The following is a 19,680-nucleotide window of genomic DNA, read 5'->3' on the forward strand; positions in this document are numbered from 1 at the left end:
CAACAGCGTAGCATCTCGTGAGTTGGGAGACCACGAGTTCAAGTTCGGGGTGTGAGCAGCACCAGAATCGCTCTGAACACCCAAGGGTCAGGTCTTTCCTGGTTTGGGAAAACAAACAAACAAACAAACAAACAAAAACAACCCACGGGGTGTTTGGTTGTCCACAAGCAGCCTGGGCAGGCCTGCAGGCGCCACGAACCAGAATGGAGGTGTTTCTGGGGAACTGAGAGGACTGAATCGGGGAGTGAAGAATCAGGATGGACCTCCCACAAGCAGGGTCTGTGCAACAGCGACCCAGGACAAGGCGTGGCAAGTGGCATCTCTGGAGGCTGGAATCCCAGATCTCCCCCTTCCCAGATATCCCCCTTGCTAGCAGACAGGCCTTGGGGCCTGTGACTTAACTTCTCCCTGCTTCGGTTTTCCCATCTGTAAAATGGGTGCATGGCTTAGCCTCTGTCCTTGAATTTCCCTATATTCCCTGTCTCACAGGGTCGTAGTGGGGCGGAGGGGGTGGGGGGCATGGAGGAAGTGAGAAGCAGACAACTCTGAGTGTTAATTCTCTGCTCCCTAGAGCTTCCGCTGGGCTCAGCCCGTGGTCTGACCGGGAGAAATGCGGCCTGCAGACCACACTGGCAGTGACTGCTGAAAATCCAGAGTCCCTGGATGGCTCCACCAGTTACCAGCCAGCATGCTCGCTCACTCCCTCATTGAAAGACTGCTGGTTCCAGTCTGTCCACAGGCCCCAGAAGGAGCTGGCAGTCAACTTCACAGAATCGGTGGCTGATAACCCTGCGGAGTGTCACTCTACCCCGAGAACCTCCGAGGAGTCCCCAAGGTGACTGATTTGGGGTGTTCTCTCTTGCTTTTGCTCCTGGAAAGATGCTGTCCCTATCAGGGTGTGGGCAGTGATGCTGGCATCTAGTAAGTGGAGCCCAGGGTACCACCAGGTACCACGTGATGCTGGAGACAGCCGCCCCCACACTGAAGGATTAGCCAGCAAAAATAAAGAAACCAGCTGCTGTCAAGACAACGCGGGTCTGCTGAGAGGTTTGCCAGTCCTGGATTTTCGGAAATAGATCACCAGAGGATCTGGTCAGTGTGGACTTGAACCCCCCCCACCTCTGGGTGAGGTCCCAAGCATGTGGACTGTCAGCAGCACCTGGAGCCACCCCTCTTGGGCCACCTGGCCCCAGGAGTCCCTGGTACTGAGGTTGAGACAGCCACTCTAAGCCACCATGGGAGGCCCATTCCCAGCCCCACGTGCTGGTCCTGGGTGGCCTCTGGAGGGGGTCACCCACAAGGGGCTACCTGAACAATGACCTTGGTCCGATGGGAGAGAACCAGCATCCACCATACACATTCTAACCAGGACAGACACGAACTGCCCCACCCCCACCTCCCTAGGCCCTGAGCCCAGTCAGCCCTTGGTTCGGGGTCGGCCAGGGTGGATTCTGTATCTGACATCCTCTTTGTTGCTGCCTCTGGCTGGCCAGGCTTTGGGATGGAAACCACACGAAATCAATAAATAAGGGGGGGGGGGCGTCTGCCAGGACTTCCCTTTGGACTAGGGTTTGGAAATCAATGGAATGTTCCAGAATGGCTTTCCAGATGGATCAGATCCCAAATTACACTTGAAGGGAACTGTATCTGGTTGTCAGCTCATTAGTGCTGGGCTGTGTCGTGACCTCAGGTCTGTGGGGCTGGCGGTGGTGGTGGGGGTGGGGGGGTGACGAATATCTTAGCCACTTGGCCATCTGCCCCCTCCCCCAGCCCCCCAGGAAGACCCAGGCTTGGAGGAGCCCCAACCTGCCCAGAAACAAGGGCAGCCGCCTGCAAGGGAGCTCGCTCTGCTCCTGCAGACTCGCCTAAGCCTGACCTTCAGCAGCACACCGGGACTGTCAAGTGCTGCCCGGCCTGACATCTGTTCACAAAGGGCACTGCCCATCAGCCTCCCCAGGGCCAATTTAGCACCGTGGACACGCCACCATCTCACGACAAGGAGCCAAAAGAACAGAGAGTACCTAGCTGGGTGTCCTCGGGGTGAAGGCCCGCCAAGATGGGAGACAGCGGTGAGTTGATGGCGTTCCGGCCTTCTTCCTGCAGGTCGCTTACTGCCGAGCAGAGAGGGGGAAAGGAAACACGTTAGCACCAACCGGAGTCCGTGGAGACAGAGCAACATCAACAGCTGGTTCTTTGCATTTTTACCCCCCCCCCCCCCCACCGCCCTGCGTTTAGTAGACATTTCCAAAGGACAGAATGCCAAGGAAAAACCCCACTCTGAACTTAGATCACAACCTTCAGTCCCCGCGCTCCAAATGTTTCCCAAGCCCTGCCCGTCTGCGTGAGCGGCTCTGTGGAACACAAAAGGGAGAACCCAGAGCGTCCGCATGTCCCCGGGCCTGTCCAGGGTTGCCGAGACACCCAGATCATGGGCCACAGCACCAGTCAGATAGAAGGTGTGGGAGAGACTCGGGGGGCTGCACCCCTTTCTGGTTCTCCAGGAGGGTTTCCATCACACATTGTCAAGGGCTCCCTTCTGCAGGAGCCGCAGTCCTCGCCCAGGGAAGCAGCCATCAAGAAATCAGGAGACGCATTGCGTGCGGTGAACCTGGGGCGTCTCTATGGTATTGAGAAGCAAAGAGGGAACTTTGAGGACCCCGTCACCTCAAATGCCCGCAAAAAGCGGGACCACATGGAGGGGCGGGGGTGGAGGGGAGCTAGGACAAGAATTGACACGTTCGAAGTGGGGTGTTGGTGAAGAATATGGAATATTGTGTGGGCTTGCCAGGAGAACAAACAGAAGGATCTTCCGGGAAATGCATCCACAAAGCTGCAGAGACGTAAGGACGGCGGGGTTTGCTCTCACCCGGCGTTGGACACGTCGTCCGAACAGTCACCCACTCGTGACGCATTTCCACCATGGCAACCACCGGGAACACCTGCTCCGCATCAGGATAAAGGCAGGAGAGGCCCAGGATGGCATCGTGCTTGGATCCACCATCAATGCTCATGGACATGGCAGTCAAGAGATCAAATGATCCATCGCATCGGGTCAAGACCAGCTAGCTGCGCAAGACCTCTCCCAAGGGTTGACAAGCAAGCGGGTGACTTTGAGGACGGAGGTGCACTTCGCCCGATCCATGGTGCTCTCCACGGCCTCCTGTGCTGGTGAGACCCGGACCACGAACAGGAAGATTGGTGGAGAATCGGTGCATTGAAAGGACGGTGGCTGGTAAAAGATATGGACGGCGCCGTGAACCACCAGAACAACTGGATCTGTCCTGGAAGAAGTACGGCCAGGATATTCCTTAGAAGCAAGGGTGGTGAGACTTGGTCTTACATATTTTGGATGTGGTATCGGCAGGAATGGGACCAGGCCCTGGAAGAGGACGTCATGCTTGGTGAAAGAAAGGGTCAGCCGTGGCTGCGACCAGGGACTCAGTTACAAGTATTGTGAGGACGGTGCAGGACCAGGCAGTGATTCTCTCAGTCAGTTGTTATGAGCGGGATGGGAGTGCGGGGACCTACAGCAGTGGTCACAATGACAACAGGGAACTGGAGGGGAGTAGAGGATCATTACAGACACAGGAAAGTCTCCACAAGACAGACGGACACAGCAGCCTTCTTAATGGAAGCAAAGACATCAGCCACCAGGGGGATGGTCCAGGACCAAGCAGTGCTCTGTTCTGTTGGACATAAACCCATCAGGAGTGGAAGCCAGCACCACAGCATCTCACCAGGACCACCATCAGCCATCCTCTTCTTTCTCCCCCTCCCCTTCCTTCCCTCCTCTGGACAACCGTGTCCCACACAGTGAGCGTGCGATGAACCCCTGACAAGTGCGCAAATGAGTCCAGACCTTAAGGTTGGACCCCTCGTGGAGGACGATGCTCAGAATGAGAGAAATCTCACAGAAGGTAATGCCCAGGGCTGGTGCTATCAAACATGCGGCAGAGACCACAAAAGCCAACCCAGACTCTTAGACAGGGGAGCGCACCAATTGTACATATGTTGGGGCAGAGAGCGCACTGAAGAGGGCCACAGTCCAGCCAGCTCCACGACTAGAGACGCTGCGTGGACTCCAAGGTAGCAGAAGCGATCCCATTGGAGTGCACCAAGGAGACCTTCCGAGGACAGAAGCCACACTAAGCGGGGAGCAACACCAGCCCATCGCCTCCCCCCTTTCGACAGTGTGTGTCTTCGGCTGGACAGTCATCATTGTTTTCACTCCCCTGGCCCATGGGGGTCCAGGCTTGAGTCCCATCGGCCTGATCCATTGTTTGGAGGGTGGTGGTGGGACCCCTGTTCCTTGTTACAGGTGGCATTGAGAACCTCCGGGTCACGGTCCCTGATTATAAGCTGTAAAACCAAGCCCTGGTATTAAGTGCTAAACCCATCTGCCAATGCATCTTTGCTCTGCATGAGATTGTGCTCCCCCCAAGCTCACCCTCAACCACCACCACCACCACCATCCTGGGACTGAGACCTAGATTCGACATGAGAGTTCTCTTTCATTACATGAATGAGGAGGCCTCACTGGTACATAAGGTGGGTCCAGAACAGACACAGGCGCAGAGGGGCCGGCATGGGCCCAGGACTGCCTGGGCCTGCTGGCAGAGGGAAGAGACCGAGGTCAAAATTCAGCCTCCCTGTGGCCCGACCCACTCCCAAAGCTGACCCCTTGTGGCATGCTTCTGCGGGGCCCACGATAGCTGGCAAAGACCCTCCTCGTCCTCAGTGGAACAGTGTGGGAAGTGAAGGCCAACTTCCTCATTCAAGACCGCAGTTGCCTCTAGCCTTGAAACAGAACCAAACTCTGCCAATGAGTCCGTTCCGACTCATAGCAACCCTACCAAACAGAGCAGAATGGTTTCTGTGGGTTTCCAAGGCTGTAACTCATTACAGGAGTAGAAAGCCCCATCTTTCTACCTTGGAGCAGCTGGTGGCGTGGGACAACAGACCTTGCAGTGGGCAGCCCAGCACGTCAGCCCTACCCCACCAGCGCTCCCCTCCCCTCCAGTCTGCTACTGCCTCCTCTCCTGGGCAGCCGGTGCCTGAGTGACAGGTGACAACACACAGGGAGGGGCCTTGGTGGTGCAGAGGCAGCGGGTGCAGTGGGCAGCTTAGCCCGGCTGGGGGTGTTCGCTGAGAAAATCCCACTAACCCCTCAGAGCCAGTTCCCTGAGTCCATTTGGGACCAAGGATGAGAACTATGAGGACTGAGCCTGGCAGGGGGGGAGGAGGCGCCAGGGGAATGCCAGGTTTCAGGACAGCCCGTCCTCTACTTGGGTTGGGGGAACCAGTGGGAAAGCCAGCCCTGCTACCAACCGCACCCACAGCTGGCTCCCTCCCACCTGACTCACAGACACTGTCCTGCAGCCAGTACAGACTCCAAGTCTATGGGACAGGGACAGGGCAGAACGCCCCGTGCGCTGTTACAGACTGCAGCTGCGTATGGGAGTAGAAAGTCCTGTTTTTCTCCCTTGGAGCCGCGGGTGGTTTTGATCTGATGACTTTGTGGATCACAGCCCAGTGCGTCACCTCTATGCCAACAGGGCTCCCACCTGGCAGAAGTCTCAACACTGGACCCTGTGTGGCGGAGCAGTGACGCATTTGACTACTAACTGCAAGGTCAGCAGTTTGAAGCCACCAGCTGCTGCTCGGGAGAAAGTCGGGGCTTTCTACTCCCATAAAGAGTTACAGCCTCAGACACACACTGGGCCAGTGCTACCCTGTCCTGTGGGGTCACTCTGAGTGGGTGTGAAATCGATGGCAGTGAGTTTTGTCGGGGTTTGGTGTTGTGGAGGCTTCAGCCCAAACCCACAGTACATAACGCATCGCCATGCAGACCGTTGGGATCTCTCTGGTGTGTCTCGCTGAAACCTGCCAAAGTCCCCCAGGGGCCACCAAGACCCTCCAAAATCAGAGGGCCAAGGTGCCCGAGGACCCAGCACAAAATGAGTGCACTAAGCATGCTGCTCCCACCGGGAGCCTTGGATGGCAGGACAGGGAAGGAGGACAAGGTGGTGTTTACCCGGATCCTCAGTGTACACCAAAGAAGAATGGTAGAGCCAATGGCCATAAGGTCACTTCCATCCAGGCCTGGCCTGTGAGTGTCAGCCTCAAGCCTGCTCCAGCAGGTCCCAGTGCGGATGGTTCAAAGCAGGTCACCAAACCTGTCTTCTGAGGAGCTCTTGGGTGGGCTGGCTCACTGATTCCTCACCGTTTGGTGAACACCAGCCTTTGGGGAACAAGTTATCAGGGCAGGTGGCTGACAGTCCCAGACTAGACAGGGAGGCCACTGTGCTGCCCACTGGTCAGGGCCACCTTCTGGCCAAAGAATAAGCAAGACCACACTCATTCACAGACAGGAAGGGCAGAGCAGGTGGGCTCCTCCAGTGAGGTGGACCCACTGTGCGCTTACCTGGCAGTGAAGTGGACCCACTGTGTGCCTTACCTGGCAGAATGTGTGCTGGGAATGATGCTACAAGGGCCTGACTTCAGAAAACAGGAGGAGGCGCAGGGAGGTGGAGGGGGGACTGGAGGTGGGGGGTGCAGGCAGGTGGCTGGGGAGGGGGAGGAGCAGCAGCAGTTTCCAAGCAGGGAAACTGGGTTACAGGAAAACAGACATCCATGGGACACGTGGCTGAACATCAAAGGCAATACTGAACAGGGCGGGATTTCAGGACCTTCAGAAAGAAGCCAGGCACCCTGAAACCCCAGCTTCTCAGCTTCACATTCCGAAGGGGAGCCAGAAAAGCCCCCTGAGCAGGGGTTGAGGGGGAGAGGGAAGGAGGGGGGAGAGCTGGAAAGGACTCAGGAGAGAGAGGAGAGTGGGGAGGGGAAGTTGAGGGAGGAGGAAGGAGCAGGGCAGGGGGAGAAAGGGGGATGGATGGATGGAAGGAGGAGGGGGAGTGGGAAGAGAAGGGAGGAGAGGTAGGGAAGGGGAGAAGGGAGAGGGGTGAGCAGAGGGAGAATGTGGGAAGGGGAGGAGGGAGAGGAGGGAAAAGGGGAGGCAGTGGAGGAGAGGGGGGCTCAGAGGGAGAGGCAGGGTAGAGGGTGGAAGAGGGGAGGGGTGCAGCCCAGCTGACCACACAGGGCTGCTATTAGGAGACCAGGCCTATGTCTGAGAGGCCAGGCTCCCCTCTGAGCCTCCACTTGCCCTTCTGTGAAGTGGGCTGACAGCAGCCACTGGCTCCCAGTGCCTCTCAGTGCCCCGGAGAGCAGCAGGGACTACAGCCAGCAGGGATAACAAGGGTCAGCCAGTCCTTCAGTGAGCCTCTTCTGTCCCCACGGCTCAGGGTCATCGGAGGATCAGCCTGAATCCTGGAAGGTACCCAGTGCCTGCCCGGACTTCCTCCCACAGCTCAGGCTGCCAGCCCAGTGGTCGCTGCTAATCCAGGAATGTTTGGGTTTGAACTGACAGGTCCATCTGCCAGAGAGACAAACACTTCAAAGATGGGAAATGCTTGCCGACTGAGTCACGGAGCTGGGACCAGTGCTGGCGGGAGGGCTGGGGAGGCCTGGCCAGTTTCAGTGCGAGGTTTGGTTTGGCACAGGGGCCGGGGAAGCATGAGCGCTGGTTTTCCCAAGCATCATCGGCACTGATTTCAGAGCTCCAAACCCCAAAACAAACTCTGCCATCGAGTCGGTGCTGACTCACAGCGACCCTACAGGACAGGGTACAACTGCCCTGCTGGCTTTCAAAGACTCTTTATGGGAGTAGAGAGCCCGTCTTTCCCCTGAAGAGCAGTTGGTGGTCAGCAGTCCAACACATCCCCACTCGGCCTGCGTTAAACCCCCGAGAGATCTCAGGTTAACCATCAAGAACCGCTGCCAGCACCCTGCCACTGGGCCCAGCAGGTCACACCTGCAGGCCAAGTAGAGATGGGACTGAGCAGGAGGGCGATGGTGAGAGAGGTGGCCAGGCTAGCACTTCCAGGAGTGACCCCTTGCTACAGTTTTGGCCCTTTGGGGATGGTCAAGCCCAGTGGCAGAGCAGGAAGGGCAGGCCCCTGGGAACACTGGTGGAGGACCCTGACGTGTGAGGGAATCCCAGGAGGGCTTCCTGGAGGAGGCAGATCTCTTGAATCCTCAAGAAAAGCTGGGAAATCTCAGAGTGCACTGTGGGCTGCTAGCAGAAAGGCCAGAGGTTCAAAACCACCAGCTGCTCCGAGGGAGAAGGATGAGGCTCTCTATGCCTGGACAAAGTTCCCGCCTCGGGGAAACCCACCGGGGCAATCCCACCCTGTCCTTTAGGGTCGCTAGGAGTCGGCATGGACGCAGTGGCTGGGAGTCTAACAAGTTTAGCAAGTTTTTAACAAACGCTTGCTCCGTCCACTCCACACACCGCCCTGGGGGCAGTTCCACCCTGTCCTACAGAGTCACCATGAGTAGTCAGCGTCCACTCCGTGGCAGTGAGTTGTGGCGTTTGGTGGCATCTCCCCACTCATAAACACGGGCAAATCACCAACATTTGGTGGGCCAGCCGGGAGTCACCATTTACAACCACTAGGAGCTGCCTCCCACTACTGTCCGCTTGAGTGGACTCAGGGCGCCCCTTCTGGGTCTGACTGGAACTGCACTCCCCCCCTCGGCTGCTTCTGCAGAACTGGAGCGCTAGGCCTTGCTTCCCAAGTTGCTGTCGAAAAAGTCGGGCACAGGGGCCCACCAACAACTCCTGAGCACCTACTAGGTGCAGCACCATATCTGCTGACACTCCTAGTGAGTCTGAGGGAGGGACTGGGCCCTCAGCCATTAAATACAGGGTAGCCTGGGTGTCCAGCCCCTCAAGCCCCAGAGTTGTGACCAAACCCAGTTCTACCTGGACTAGGGAGGCAGCGGCACACAGGCAGCTGGGAACTTGGGAGGCAGACTGCTTGGTTCCAATCCAGCTCTTCCCCCTGGGAGCTAAGCGACCAGGAGCATGCCTCAGGCCCCATCTGGAGAGGGGAAGTACAGACCCTGGGGAACAGACTGGCAAAGATGAAAGGCGATCAGAGCTCAGAGACCCCGGCCCACAGTGGGCACAAACTCAGCATGAGCTGCTCCCGAGGCTGGGGTCCCGGGGTGGTACGGCTTGCCCTCGGCCATTCTCAGAAAGGTTTGGCAATTCTGACCCATCAAGCGGCAGGGCGGGGGAAAGGCCTGGGGACCACCCTCAGAAGCACAGATGGCTCTGTCACCCGTGGGGTCACCCTGGTCAGAACCAGCTTGCCGGCCCTGACCTTGCCTTGGCTGGTGCTTCCCACCTGCTGAGCCTGTGAACGGGAACGACCGAAAAAATGAGAAATGCATCTGCCCACGGCCCACCCCTTCCACCACCATTGCCCCACCCAGGACTAATCAAGATTTTAAATTTAAAAAAATGAGATGACACCTCTCTTGATTTTGAGTGGGGGGCACATGCAGTAAGTGGGGGAGGCGGGGGGCGGGGCTTGACTCTGAGAATCGAGAACACACACCATTTAAAGCACGCTTCACAGACCGCCCACCAGGTAGACCTCGGCCTGAACTTGAACACAGGCCTTTGATCAGTATTTTTTTTCTCTTAATCTTTTTCTTTGCAGGAGTCCAGTCCTTTCTTTTTTATCCCCGGTTCTTTCCAAAAAAAGGATTTGGGGCGACTTTTTGTCCCCCCACATTGTTCAGCACACCCACCTCTGATACCAGCGTGATTTACAGCGCTGGGCTGACTTCAAGAGAGGCAGTCACCAGAAAACACAAAAGCTTTCCTCACTTCTAGGTCCCCAAGGGGAGGACTCCCTCCCCCAGGAGACAGATAGGAGTGCGGGAACTCCTGGGGGTGGGGGTGGGGCTGCCTGCAGGTGGGTCAGCCCAGGCTGAGCGGCACACAAAGGGTGTCCTTTCCAACCCCTGGCATTTTCCTACACGTGTCATTCTGACCCAGCAGAGGCTGCTTGTCCCACCCCTCGCCCACCCCCACCCCCACCCCCGCCACACACACACACACACACACACACACACACACACACACACACACACACTCTGTGGGGACTTGGTGCCTGGCTCAGACACTTGCTCCTCTCTGGATGAACAAAGATCAGGGCCCATCAAAAAGCCACCGGGCTCCCCCAGGGCCACTGTCCATTGGGGAGAATGGAGAAGGACAGGCCTGAGCCTCCGTTTGGAGCCCCATGGCTGACCCTCCACCAGGCGTCCTGTCCCCAGGACCCCACTCAAGGGGATGAGGCGGCGGCGGCCAGAGCTAGCTGGGAGCACGCATTGCTATAAAAAGCAGAGCCCCGCCTCAGGTCTGTCCTCCGCCACCGCACACCCAGCTGGGGAGGGGAAATCGCCGCCACCGCCACCGGGAGCCAGGAGCCGGGGGCTAGCAGAGGCCGTGGGTTTCCAAGTCAGAGCCCGCAAACACCGTCTCTGTTCTTCAAGGTTTGCAGGCTTCCTCCGGGAAGCAGGAGCTTTCGATGAATTCCCGACTCCCATCTGCACTCGGAGGAGGGAGGTGCTCCTTCGCAGAAGTTATAATTTATCCGAATAAGTAAATCCATCAGCCACGAAGGTCTTTTGAACAGAGCCGTTCTGCTAAAAATAAGCGCCAACCCAACCACCATCTCCTCGGGTTCTGCTCACAGCTCAGTAGAGTTAAAATAGGACCCAAATAGGGATAGCTCGCCACCAGGCATGACAGCTGGGCTGGGGAGGGGCTCCTGGAGGGAAGGGAGGACGTGGTGGGGAGGGGAGCACTCATGGTGGCCCCCCAGGGACATCTCCTAAGGAGTCCTGGTGATGTAATGGTTACGCGTTGGGCTGTTAACTGCAAATTCATCCGTTAGAAACCACTGGCCGCTCCAAGGGAGAAAGAGGAGGCTGTCTACACCCGTGTTAGTCCATGTAGACAGAGAAACAAAGTTCATGGACACTCAGATGTGTACAAGAAAGAGCTTTATAAAAAAGACAGAATGAATTAAAGAAAGCTTATATCAAGAGTAATTCCCAGTCCAGTCCAGATCAAGTCTATACATCCGATAGTAGTCCATATGCCTGATACCAGTCTATAATTTCCTCTTCAGACTCATGCAACACATGCAATGATGCCGAATGCAGGAAGGCCACATGCCAGAGGGTGGAAAGTCTTGTGGATCCACTGGCAGTGGAACGTCTCAGTGCTGGTGTGGGTCTCCACATGGCTCCTCCAGCTCCATGCGTCTTGTCTGAATCTGGCCTCCGGTGAGCTATTTATTTTCCTGGTGCCTCCAGATGAGGTCATCGAGCTATGACCTGATTGACAGGCTAGACCCCACCTGTTGGCAAGTTGACACCAGATGATGTAACCACCACAGATGGTTCTGGGTTCTGTCATTCGGGCCGCAGTCACGAGGTCAGTGTCTGTGTGTGAGTTTAATTCATGGGCCCTTCCAGGCCAAGGATGAGCTCAGGAACGCGCGGTGTGCTGACCTGCTGGGTGACTGCGGCCCAGACGCAAGGTCACTGCGCCTGGATGCCTGATGTATGGGGTTTGCGTGGCTGGGCCAATCCGCGTACTTGGATGGAAAACGCAGGATTCTGTGGCGGCTTGCATGAGCTGGGAAGTCTTGGGTCACCAGGAGTCCAGTGACTGCAGACATGGGCGCGCCGAAGCCAAGGACATAGGGGAGCACGGAGCTGCAGTGACGTACTGCGCACACCAGACGACCTTGGGAGCAGCTGCTGCCTGACCAGCCACCTGCCCCCGTGTCCACAGTCCGAGGGGGCTCCCAAAGCTCCCAGGCATGCAGAAGGAGAAGATGGCATTCCCCGCCACCCACTTTGTGTGGTCCCCTCACACGGGCCCTTGGGATGTGGAAAGTATCACCTGTTCTGTAAAAGGACACCCGGGAGCACCCACAGTGGCTGACGTATCAGTGTTTGAAAACCCCGAAGCTCAGGAGCCAGTGGCCTTCGGATGGGTCTGGCTGTGAAGTCACACTGCCCCAAAGTTGCTGGCTGGGCCTTTTGCCCCGAGGTGATGTGGGAGACCTCATGCTCTGTTTGGGGAGAGAGGGGAGGAAACCCAGTCTTGGGGAGCAATGGAATGTCGGTGTCACACAGGGACAGCAGGACGGCTGGACACGGACTTCTGATGGCCGGCTCGCGACCAGAAGCTGAGAGGGTCAGCTTCAGCACCGCAAGCAGAACCATCAGGCCCAAACCAGGGTGGCTGGACCAGCCTGACCCAGGGCTCCAAGGCTTAGTGGCCTTTTCCTCTTCTGACATACCCGGCCCCCCGCCACTGCACCTCAGAACATGGATTCTACTGGTCCCTCGGCTGCTGGCAGGAGCCATGTCCATGCTCCAGGGCGGCCAGCAAGAAGGTCCCCATCACCCAGGGCTGTCTGCCTTCTGGCTGAGCTCGCTTTTCTGGGACCTGTTCGCCTGGAGTTCCTTGCTGGCACCCAGCCACCTCTGAGAGGTGAACGGGCACACCACACCCTTGCAAATGCCCCTTGTTTGTGTCTCTGCACAGGTGAATCTCCCCAACCTCCACCTCCCCAGCCCAGGGTAGGGCAGGGCAGGCGGGGCCGGCAGGGGACAGCCAGGCAGCTTGGAGGGTCTTCACAGAATGGCTACATGCCCTCGCCACCCCCCAACTCGCTCCCTCTTTGCCTCCGCTCCCCGCACCTCCGGTTGGACTTGGCAGAGTCAGACATGCCCACTGTGCTCCCTTCATTGGGATGAACCCCACTGAGCTTCTCCTCATCATCCTGTCTGCGCCCCTCCCTGGCCCCTGGCCCCGAGGGACTCCTTCTAAGGCAGGGGCCAGCCCCCACTCTCCTCAATCTAGAGGCACCAGATAAAGGAGGCCCACGTCCGCTCTCTCTGTGTTTAGGAAGGGGTGTGACCTCATCCTATAATGCAGCGGTTCTCAACCTGTGGGTCGAGACCCCTTTGGGGGTTGAACGACCCTTTCACAGGGGTCACCCGATTCATCACAGGAGCAAAATGACAGCAATGAAGCAGCAATGAAAATAATTTTATGGTTGAGGGTGTCCCCACAATATGAGGAACTGTGTTAAAGGGGGGCAGCATGAGGAAGGTTGAGAACTACTGCTGTAACCAGTCCAAGCGGCCTCTGCTTGGTGGCCCATCCACGTCCACCTGTCCCGCGGCTCTGGTCAGTGAGGCCTGGCTGGGACTCAACTGAACACTTTCTGGCCTGTGCCAACATGTCTGAGTCCAGCCACTGGGGGCTCCACCCACTATACCCAATCTCTCTCACTATCATTGAGTCAATGCCCACTCAAAGTGACCCCATGGCACAGGGTAGAACCGCCTCTGTGGCATCTCTTTACAGGAGCTCACAGCCTCCTCTTTCTCTGGAGGAGCCATGCAGGAGAGGTTCCCTTTGCTGGAAGCCGCAGAGAGAACGTGGAAGGGAAGCAGCATAAACAGAGAGGAGACTCGCCGAGGGACCAAGAGACAGACGCTGAGAAGAGACCACAGCCAACAGAGAGATAGTCCACCCCTAGAGCCAGTGCACTGAATTTGAACTGCTAGTGTCCTAAGCTTTGAGAAAATGAATGTCTGTTCAGCACAGCCACCCCCTTGTGGTATCTGTAGACCCGCAGCACTAGGGACCGAAGACAGAGATGCCTGCTGCAATGTGGATGCTCTGTCAGTGCTGGGGCTCTGCCTGTTCCTTGTCCTCACTCACCAGCATGTTCTGGGACCCCCCCTCCCCCGACAAGCACACACACAGAGCCCAGGCACCTGGCAAGGCCTACAAGCTGGCAGGGAACCCACACCCAGGCCCATGCTATCCATCCACAGGGGTGCTGGAGGGCGGACGCCATGTCCTGCTCAGCCTCTGCATGAAGGTGGCCGCTCCAAGGTGTGCTCTTGGGGACAGAACCTAAGCATGTCCCGGGGGCCTCCCTGATTCAGGGGGCCATGGTGAGGGACAGCGGCTGGCCCTGCACATTGAAGCTACCCATTCCCACAGAATCTGGGTGCTGAGAAACCTTCCCAACCCCCCCCCACCCCCAATTAAAACTCCATTGAGCACAGCCCTGCCCTGACCCCAAGGGGCTGGGGGCCCTCGACAGCAGCTGGTTCGGTTTGGTTCAGGGGACTGGAGTCCATCAGGAATCCCTGGGTGGTGCAGACGGATAGCGTGCTTGAGTGGCTGTCAGTGCAGGCACACCCAGAAATGCCTCTGAGGAAAGGCCTGGCTATCCAGTTCTGAAGTCTCCATGGTGAACACCCCAGTGTGCAGGGGCTCTTCCAGCACACTGCTGGGGTCTGGGCATGAGACAAAGTCCACCCAACTAACCCCGGCTTCTGCTTTGCTTGCATTCTATGATTAAAGCCTGGACACATCTCCCTGAAGCCACACCCACTCTGCCCTCCCCACCCCCACCCCCCAAAAAAAGGAAGCGCTCCATTATTTTGCCTCCGTGTTCTCTCCATCACCACCTGGCTGCATCCTTTCAAAGTGTCCAGACAGCCTTGGCTGTGGCTGCAGCCACCAAACATGCTGACAATCACTCTGATTGTGTGGGTGTGGGTGGTGGTGGTGGGGGAGTCCTTGAATTTTGCATGGTGCTTCCTCTCAGCTCTGGTGGCTTGCACTGGTGAGACAGTGGGCTGCTAGCTGAAAGGTCTGCAGTTCGAAACCACCAGCCACTCTGCAGGAGAAAGATGGGGCTTTCCACTCGTGTAAAGAGTTGTAGCCTTGGGACCTGATGCAAAGGGCTTAGGTGGAGAGCAAATGCTTTGAAGATGATGAGGGCAAAGAATGTACAGATGTGCTTTACACAATTGATATATGGATATGTATGGATTGTGATAAGAGTTGTATGAGCCCCTAATAAAATGTTTGTTTTTTTTTAAGTTACAGTCTTGGGAACCCACAGGGGCAGTTCTATCCGGTCCTACAGGGTCGCTGTGGGTCTGCATGGGCGCCATGGCAGTGAGTTCAGAGTTTAGGGTTTTGTTTGTTTTCCTCTCAGCCAATCATTCGGCTCCTCAGTGGGCCCTTCAATGGCATTGCCATGAGTGGGGCTGAGACTCTGTCCTGAGTTAATGATTAATGATGAGAATCCCAATAGAGACTCACTGAAGTCAACCCTCCTTCCCCCCAATGGAACCCCACTGCCACTTCCAGCAAAGGTGAGTCTGGACCCAGAGAAAACAGGCAGAGATGAAAGGTCTAAAGAAGCAGTTGCCTCCTGTACCTGCCGACGGGGAGGGGGGAAGGGTGGAGGTCTCATCCCATCGATCTGATCTGCACAGTCCCACCATTTCCAGGGAAGCCCTGCGTGCTGGACTGAGAAGATGGCAGATGAGATCATCAAACTGTTTTAAAACCCGGGTCTGCTGAGCACCTGCTCCGGACATGCTGGGCCAGTAGGGAAACGTCAGTGGGACAGCGCCTTCTAGTGGCCACCTCTGCACGGACACGCTAGGTAGGACAAGTCTCCCGCTGGCCGGACGCTAGAGGCAGGGGTTTGGGGGCCCGAAGTCAGCAGCCCTGGGGACCCTGCACCTCTACACACACACACACACACACACACACACACACACACATACAGATACTCTGCAAGCCGATGTGGTATTTCAACCACCCACCACTCCATTTGGCCTTGAAACTCAGCAGAGGGAGGCAAAAGAGGGCCTTCATGACCTGCAGAGGGTCTCAGAGGCCTCTCTCAGGGAAGGAAGAGCGAAAGGTACAGAGAGCACCCCCCCCCCGCCCCCACCACAACTGTTTCATGGTCTCTGAGCCTTCGTCACAGCTTGTTGTTGTGTCTTGGTGTTAGGGCAGGGGGTCCCTGTCTGCTTGGCTTCAACAGGAAAGCCCCCTATGCCCTGGCTCCTCGCAGCCCTTAGCACCTGGGGGGCAGAGAGCCAAATTAAGCCACTGCCATCGAGCCCATTCCAGCCTACAGAGACCCTACAGGACAGGGTAGAGCTGCCCTTGTGAGTTTCCGAGGCTGAAACTCTTTCTGGGGGTGGAAAGCCCTGCCTTTCACTCACCGAACGGCTGGTGGTTTTGAACTGCTGACCTTGTCTGTAGTCGCAGGCCCACGCTTGCCTGGAGGAGAGGTGCCTCGCCAAAATGAACAGAGGGCTGTCCGGGTGCCGCCCATCTCCCTTTCTGGGGGTGGAAAGCCCTGCCTTTACTCACCGAACGGCTGGTGGTTTTGAACTGCTGACCTTGTCCGTAGTCGCAGGCCCACGCTTGCCTGGAGGAGAGGTGCCTCGCCAAAATGAACAGAGGACTGTCCGGGTGCCGCCCATCTCCCTTTCTGCTGTTCCTTATTTCAGTCCAGAGCCGCCTTCTCCCACGCCCTCCTGGGCCTCTGGGCGAGTAGAGATGCTGTGGAGCAAGCATCGGTTTTCTCCCTGCCAGGTTAGCAGTTTGAAACCACCAGCCGCGGCACAGGCGAAAATTACAGTCTCGGAAACCTACAGGGGTCGTCATGAGTCGGCCAGTCCTTGGGTGACCTGGGTGTGGGGAGTTCTCACCCCTAAGTCTATGCAGGTGTGTTACAGGTATGAGAAGAAGCCAATGTTGTCTTGGGACACCGCTGTTTCGGGTCCTGGCAGAAGATCTGGGACACCCTCGGGTCATACCTCTTCTCCGCCAAACCAAACCAGCTGCCACTCAGCCGATTCCAACTCTGGGCGCCCCACCCCACCTGAGAACGAAGCCCCGCTCGGCCCTGCACCATCCTCACACCCATGGCTCCCAGGGGGCCACACTTGCAATCACGGGGTCAGCTCACCCCCTGGAGGGTCTCCCCCGCCGTCGCTGAGCCCCCATTTTACCAACCAGGGGAGGGGCCATCAAACACAGAGCCTTGTAGTCAACAGCTAGGTGCTTAATCAACTGCGCCACCAGGGTCCCTGGGGAGGAAGCCCCCATGCCTACTGACATAGAATGAATTATGGCTCATACCAACCCTACATAGGATTTCTAGGACTGTCAGTCTTTGTGGGAATAGACAGCCTCATCTTCCTCCCTTGGGGTGGCTGGTGGGTTTGAACTGCCGGCTTTGTGGTTAGCAGACCAGCGCTCCCCACAGAGCCATAAGGGGTCCATGGAGATAAAGTTGGGCCGTTGAGTCCTGGCATTCCCCCACAGCCACTCCCGGCCTGAGCCTCTGCATTTCTTCTTTGTGAGACACCTGCCCCTATCGGGTATGACGGATGTCATGTCCTCTAAGTGACCTGCCAGGTTCTCAGGGGAATCCTGGCTACTCGGTGATTACCCCGATTCTCAAGGTCACCCTCCAAGTGCCTACAGAGAAAGCCCAGTGCCTCGGGGACAGGGCGCAGTGCACATGCCCAGAGCGTGCGGCCAGCAGATAAAGAGGAGACAGGAGTGGGAAGCTCATGCCTTCCCTGCCACCTCCTGCTTCTCCCTGATAGCACAACTGGAGGGCCAAGGGGACAGCACCAGGCAGGGAGTGTCGGGCCAGGAGGCTGGGTGGCTACAGAGGGACAGCCAGGGCCAGGCAGGGGCAGTCGCCATGACGGAAGCAGCTAATGTGAAACCGCTGTGGTGTGTGGCCAGAAGCTGCCACCCGAGGTTCCACTGACCACCACCCAAAAGGCCATGCACTGCCACGTGCTCCAGGGACACTTCCTGCTTCCTTTTAAAGCTGCCCGCTCCCCTGCCATGCCCTTAGGTTCCCATCCTCCAATTCCACCAGCCGGGGATTAAAAATATGGGGTGGGGGGGTAGAAAACACCTAGAAAGCAATGATGAAGCCAATACTGCCCCCACCCCCAAGACCCCCACCCCCAAGACTCCAATGCTGCCCCCCACCTCCAAGACTCCAATGCTACCCCCAACCCCCAAGATTCCAATACTGCCCCACCCCCAAGACCCCCACCCCCAAGACTCAGGGTGCTGTTTCCAGGGAGCCGACCCAGCATCTTGCTTTGTGGTTATTAGGTACCGCAGTCGGTTCTGACCCATAGCGACTCCGTGCAGCCTCACTAACGTCCTGTGCCCGAGCCCATTGATCACTGAGGGAGGGCCTTCTTGGCTTCCGCTGGCCCTCAGCTCGTAAGGCGGCGTGACTCCTAATCCCCAGCAGCGTGAAGGATGGGTGTGGGGCAACAAGCTGCCCGTGTCAATGTGAGTGTGCAGCAGAGCCAGGCCAGGCCAGTGGGCACGGGGGGCAGCTGTGCCTGAGCTGGGGTGAGAGATGCCTGAGGGGGAGGGTGGAGAAAGGGGCTACACAGTTGCTGACCTTTTACACCAACTTTATGGGGCCATGTGGGCGGCGGTGGCTTGTTTGGGTCCATTCATTCATCCATCAGCCACCAAACCCATTGCCACACAGCCCGATCCCACTCTTGGGGACCTCTAGGGGGCTTCTGGGGCCATACATCTTTATAGGAGCAGATGGTCTCATCTTTCTCCAGTGGAGCGGCTTGTGGGTTTGAACTGCCAACCTTGTGATTCACAATCCAATACTTAACCCACTATGCCAATTGGGCTCCTCAGCTACTCTTAGCATATTCTTAGCATACTCTTGGGTTGATTCCGACCCACAGGGACCTGATACAGGGTTTCTAAGGCTGTAAATCTTTACGGGAGCAGACAACCTCATCCTCACAGACCCCAGGTCTCTGAGACCCCAGGATGGGATGAAGGGGTCTGGGGGAGGGGGCTTCCTGGAGGAGGTGTCTGGCCGGCAGGGAGGGGAGAGTTGCTGCCAGCTTCCCATCCCCTTGCCCTTTCTCACACAGCAGAAAGGTGGCAAGAACAGCGGGAAGAGAGCATCCCCAAGGCCCAGACAGCAAATGGCCAGCTCTGCCTTGTCCAGTCCCCCGCCTGACCCCACGGCACTCAGGTGCAGTCTCCCAGCTGGGAGGACTGGCGGGGGACCGTCCAGGCTGTGACCCAAGCCACGGGGAAGGACATCGGCTTCTCCTACAGGTCTTCTCACTGTCCCCCACCCCACCATCCTCCAGCTCCCTGGAAGATAAAGGTAGGGGCCCCTCGGGTCAGGGGAGGAGGCAGGGGGTGGGCAGGACTGGCCACTCCACAGTGCCAGTGTCCTCATCTGAGCCACGTATGCCTGCTGGCAGCCCCTCCTGACAGTGGCAGGCATGAGGAGTCTTGGGCCCCACAGGCAGGACAGTAGAAAGTCAGGGATTGGAAAAGGGAGGAAGGGCGAATTGGTGTGTGTGTGTGAGAAAATTTTTGAAAAAAATTCCTTGTCTTTTTTGTTTTCTTTTTTCTTTTTTATCATTTATTGGGGGTTCATTCAATGTTTATTACAATCCATACATACATCCATTGTGTAGAGCACATTTGTACATTTGTTGCCATCATCATTCCCAAAATATTTGCTTTCCACTTAAGCCCCTGGTATCAGCTCCTCGTTTTCCCCCCTCCCTTCCCGCTCCCGTCTCCCTCATGAGCCCTTGATAATTTATAAATTATTATTTTGTCATATCTTAGACTGTCTGACGTCTCCCTTCACCCCCTTCTCTGTTGTCCATCCCCCAGAGAGGAGGTTATATGTAGATCATTGTGATCGGTTCCCCCTAAAGTCCATGTCTTTTAATCACATTTTTCCATAAGCTCTTTGAAGCCCTCGTGTGTGTGTGTGTGTGTGGTTGTGTATGTGTTGTGGGTGGGAGTGTATATATAGTGTGTGTACATGTGTGTACATGTGTGTATACATGTGGTGGAGT

The 19,680-nt window shown here is 57.0% G+C and overlaps 1 protein-coding gene across 1 annotated transcript in view; it reads right to left on the reverse strand.

Annotated features, from left to right (window-relative positions):
* Nucleotides 1-19,680, reverse strand: part of PARVB (parvin beta) — a 100,352-nt gene that overhangs the window by 45,171 nt on the left and 35,501 nt on the right. Inside the window, exon 2 of the mRNA XM_075552607.1 lies at nucleotides 2,022-2,111. Coding sequence (XP_075408722.1) covers nucleotides 2,022-2,111 — 90 coding nt within the window. The remainder of the gene's footprint in view (nucleotides 1-2,021; nucleotides 2,112-19,680) is intronic.

This window comes from Tenrec ecaudatus, chromosome 6 (genome assembly GCF_050624435.1).
Source record: "Tenrec ecaudatus isolate mTenEca1 chromosome 6, mTenEca1.hap1, whole genome shotgun sequence".
NCBI lineage: Eukaryota > Metazoa > Chordata > Mammalia > Afrosoricida > Tenrecidae > Tenrec > Tenrec ecaudatus.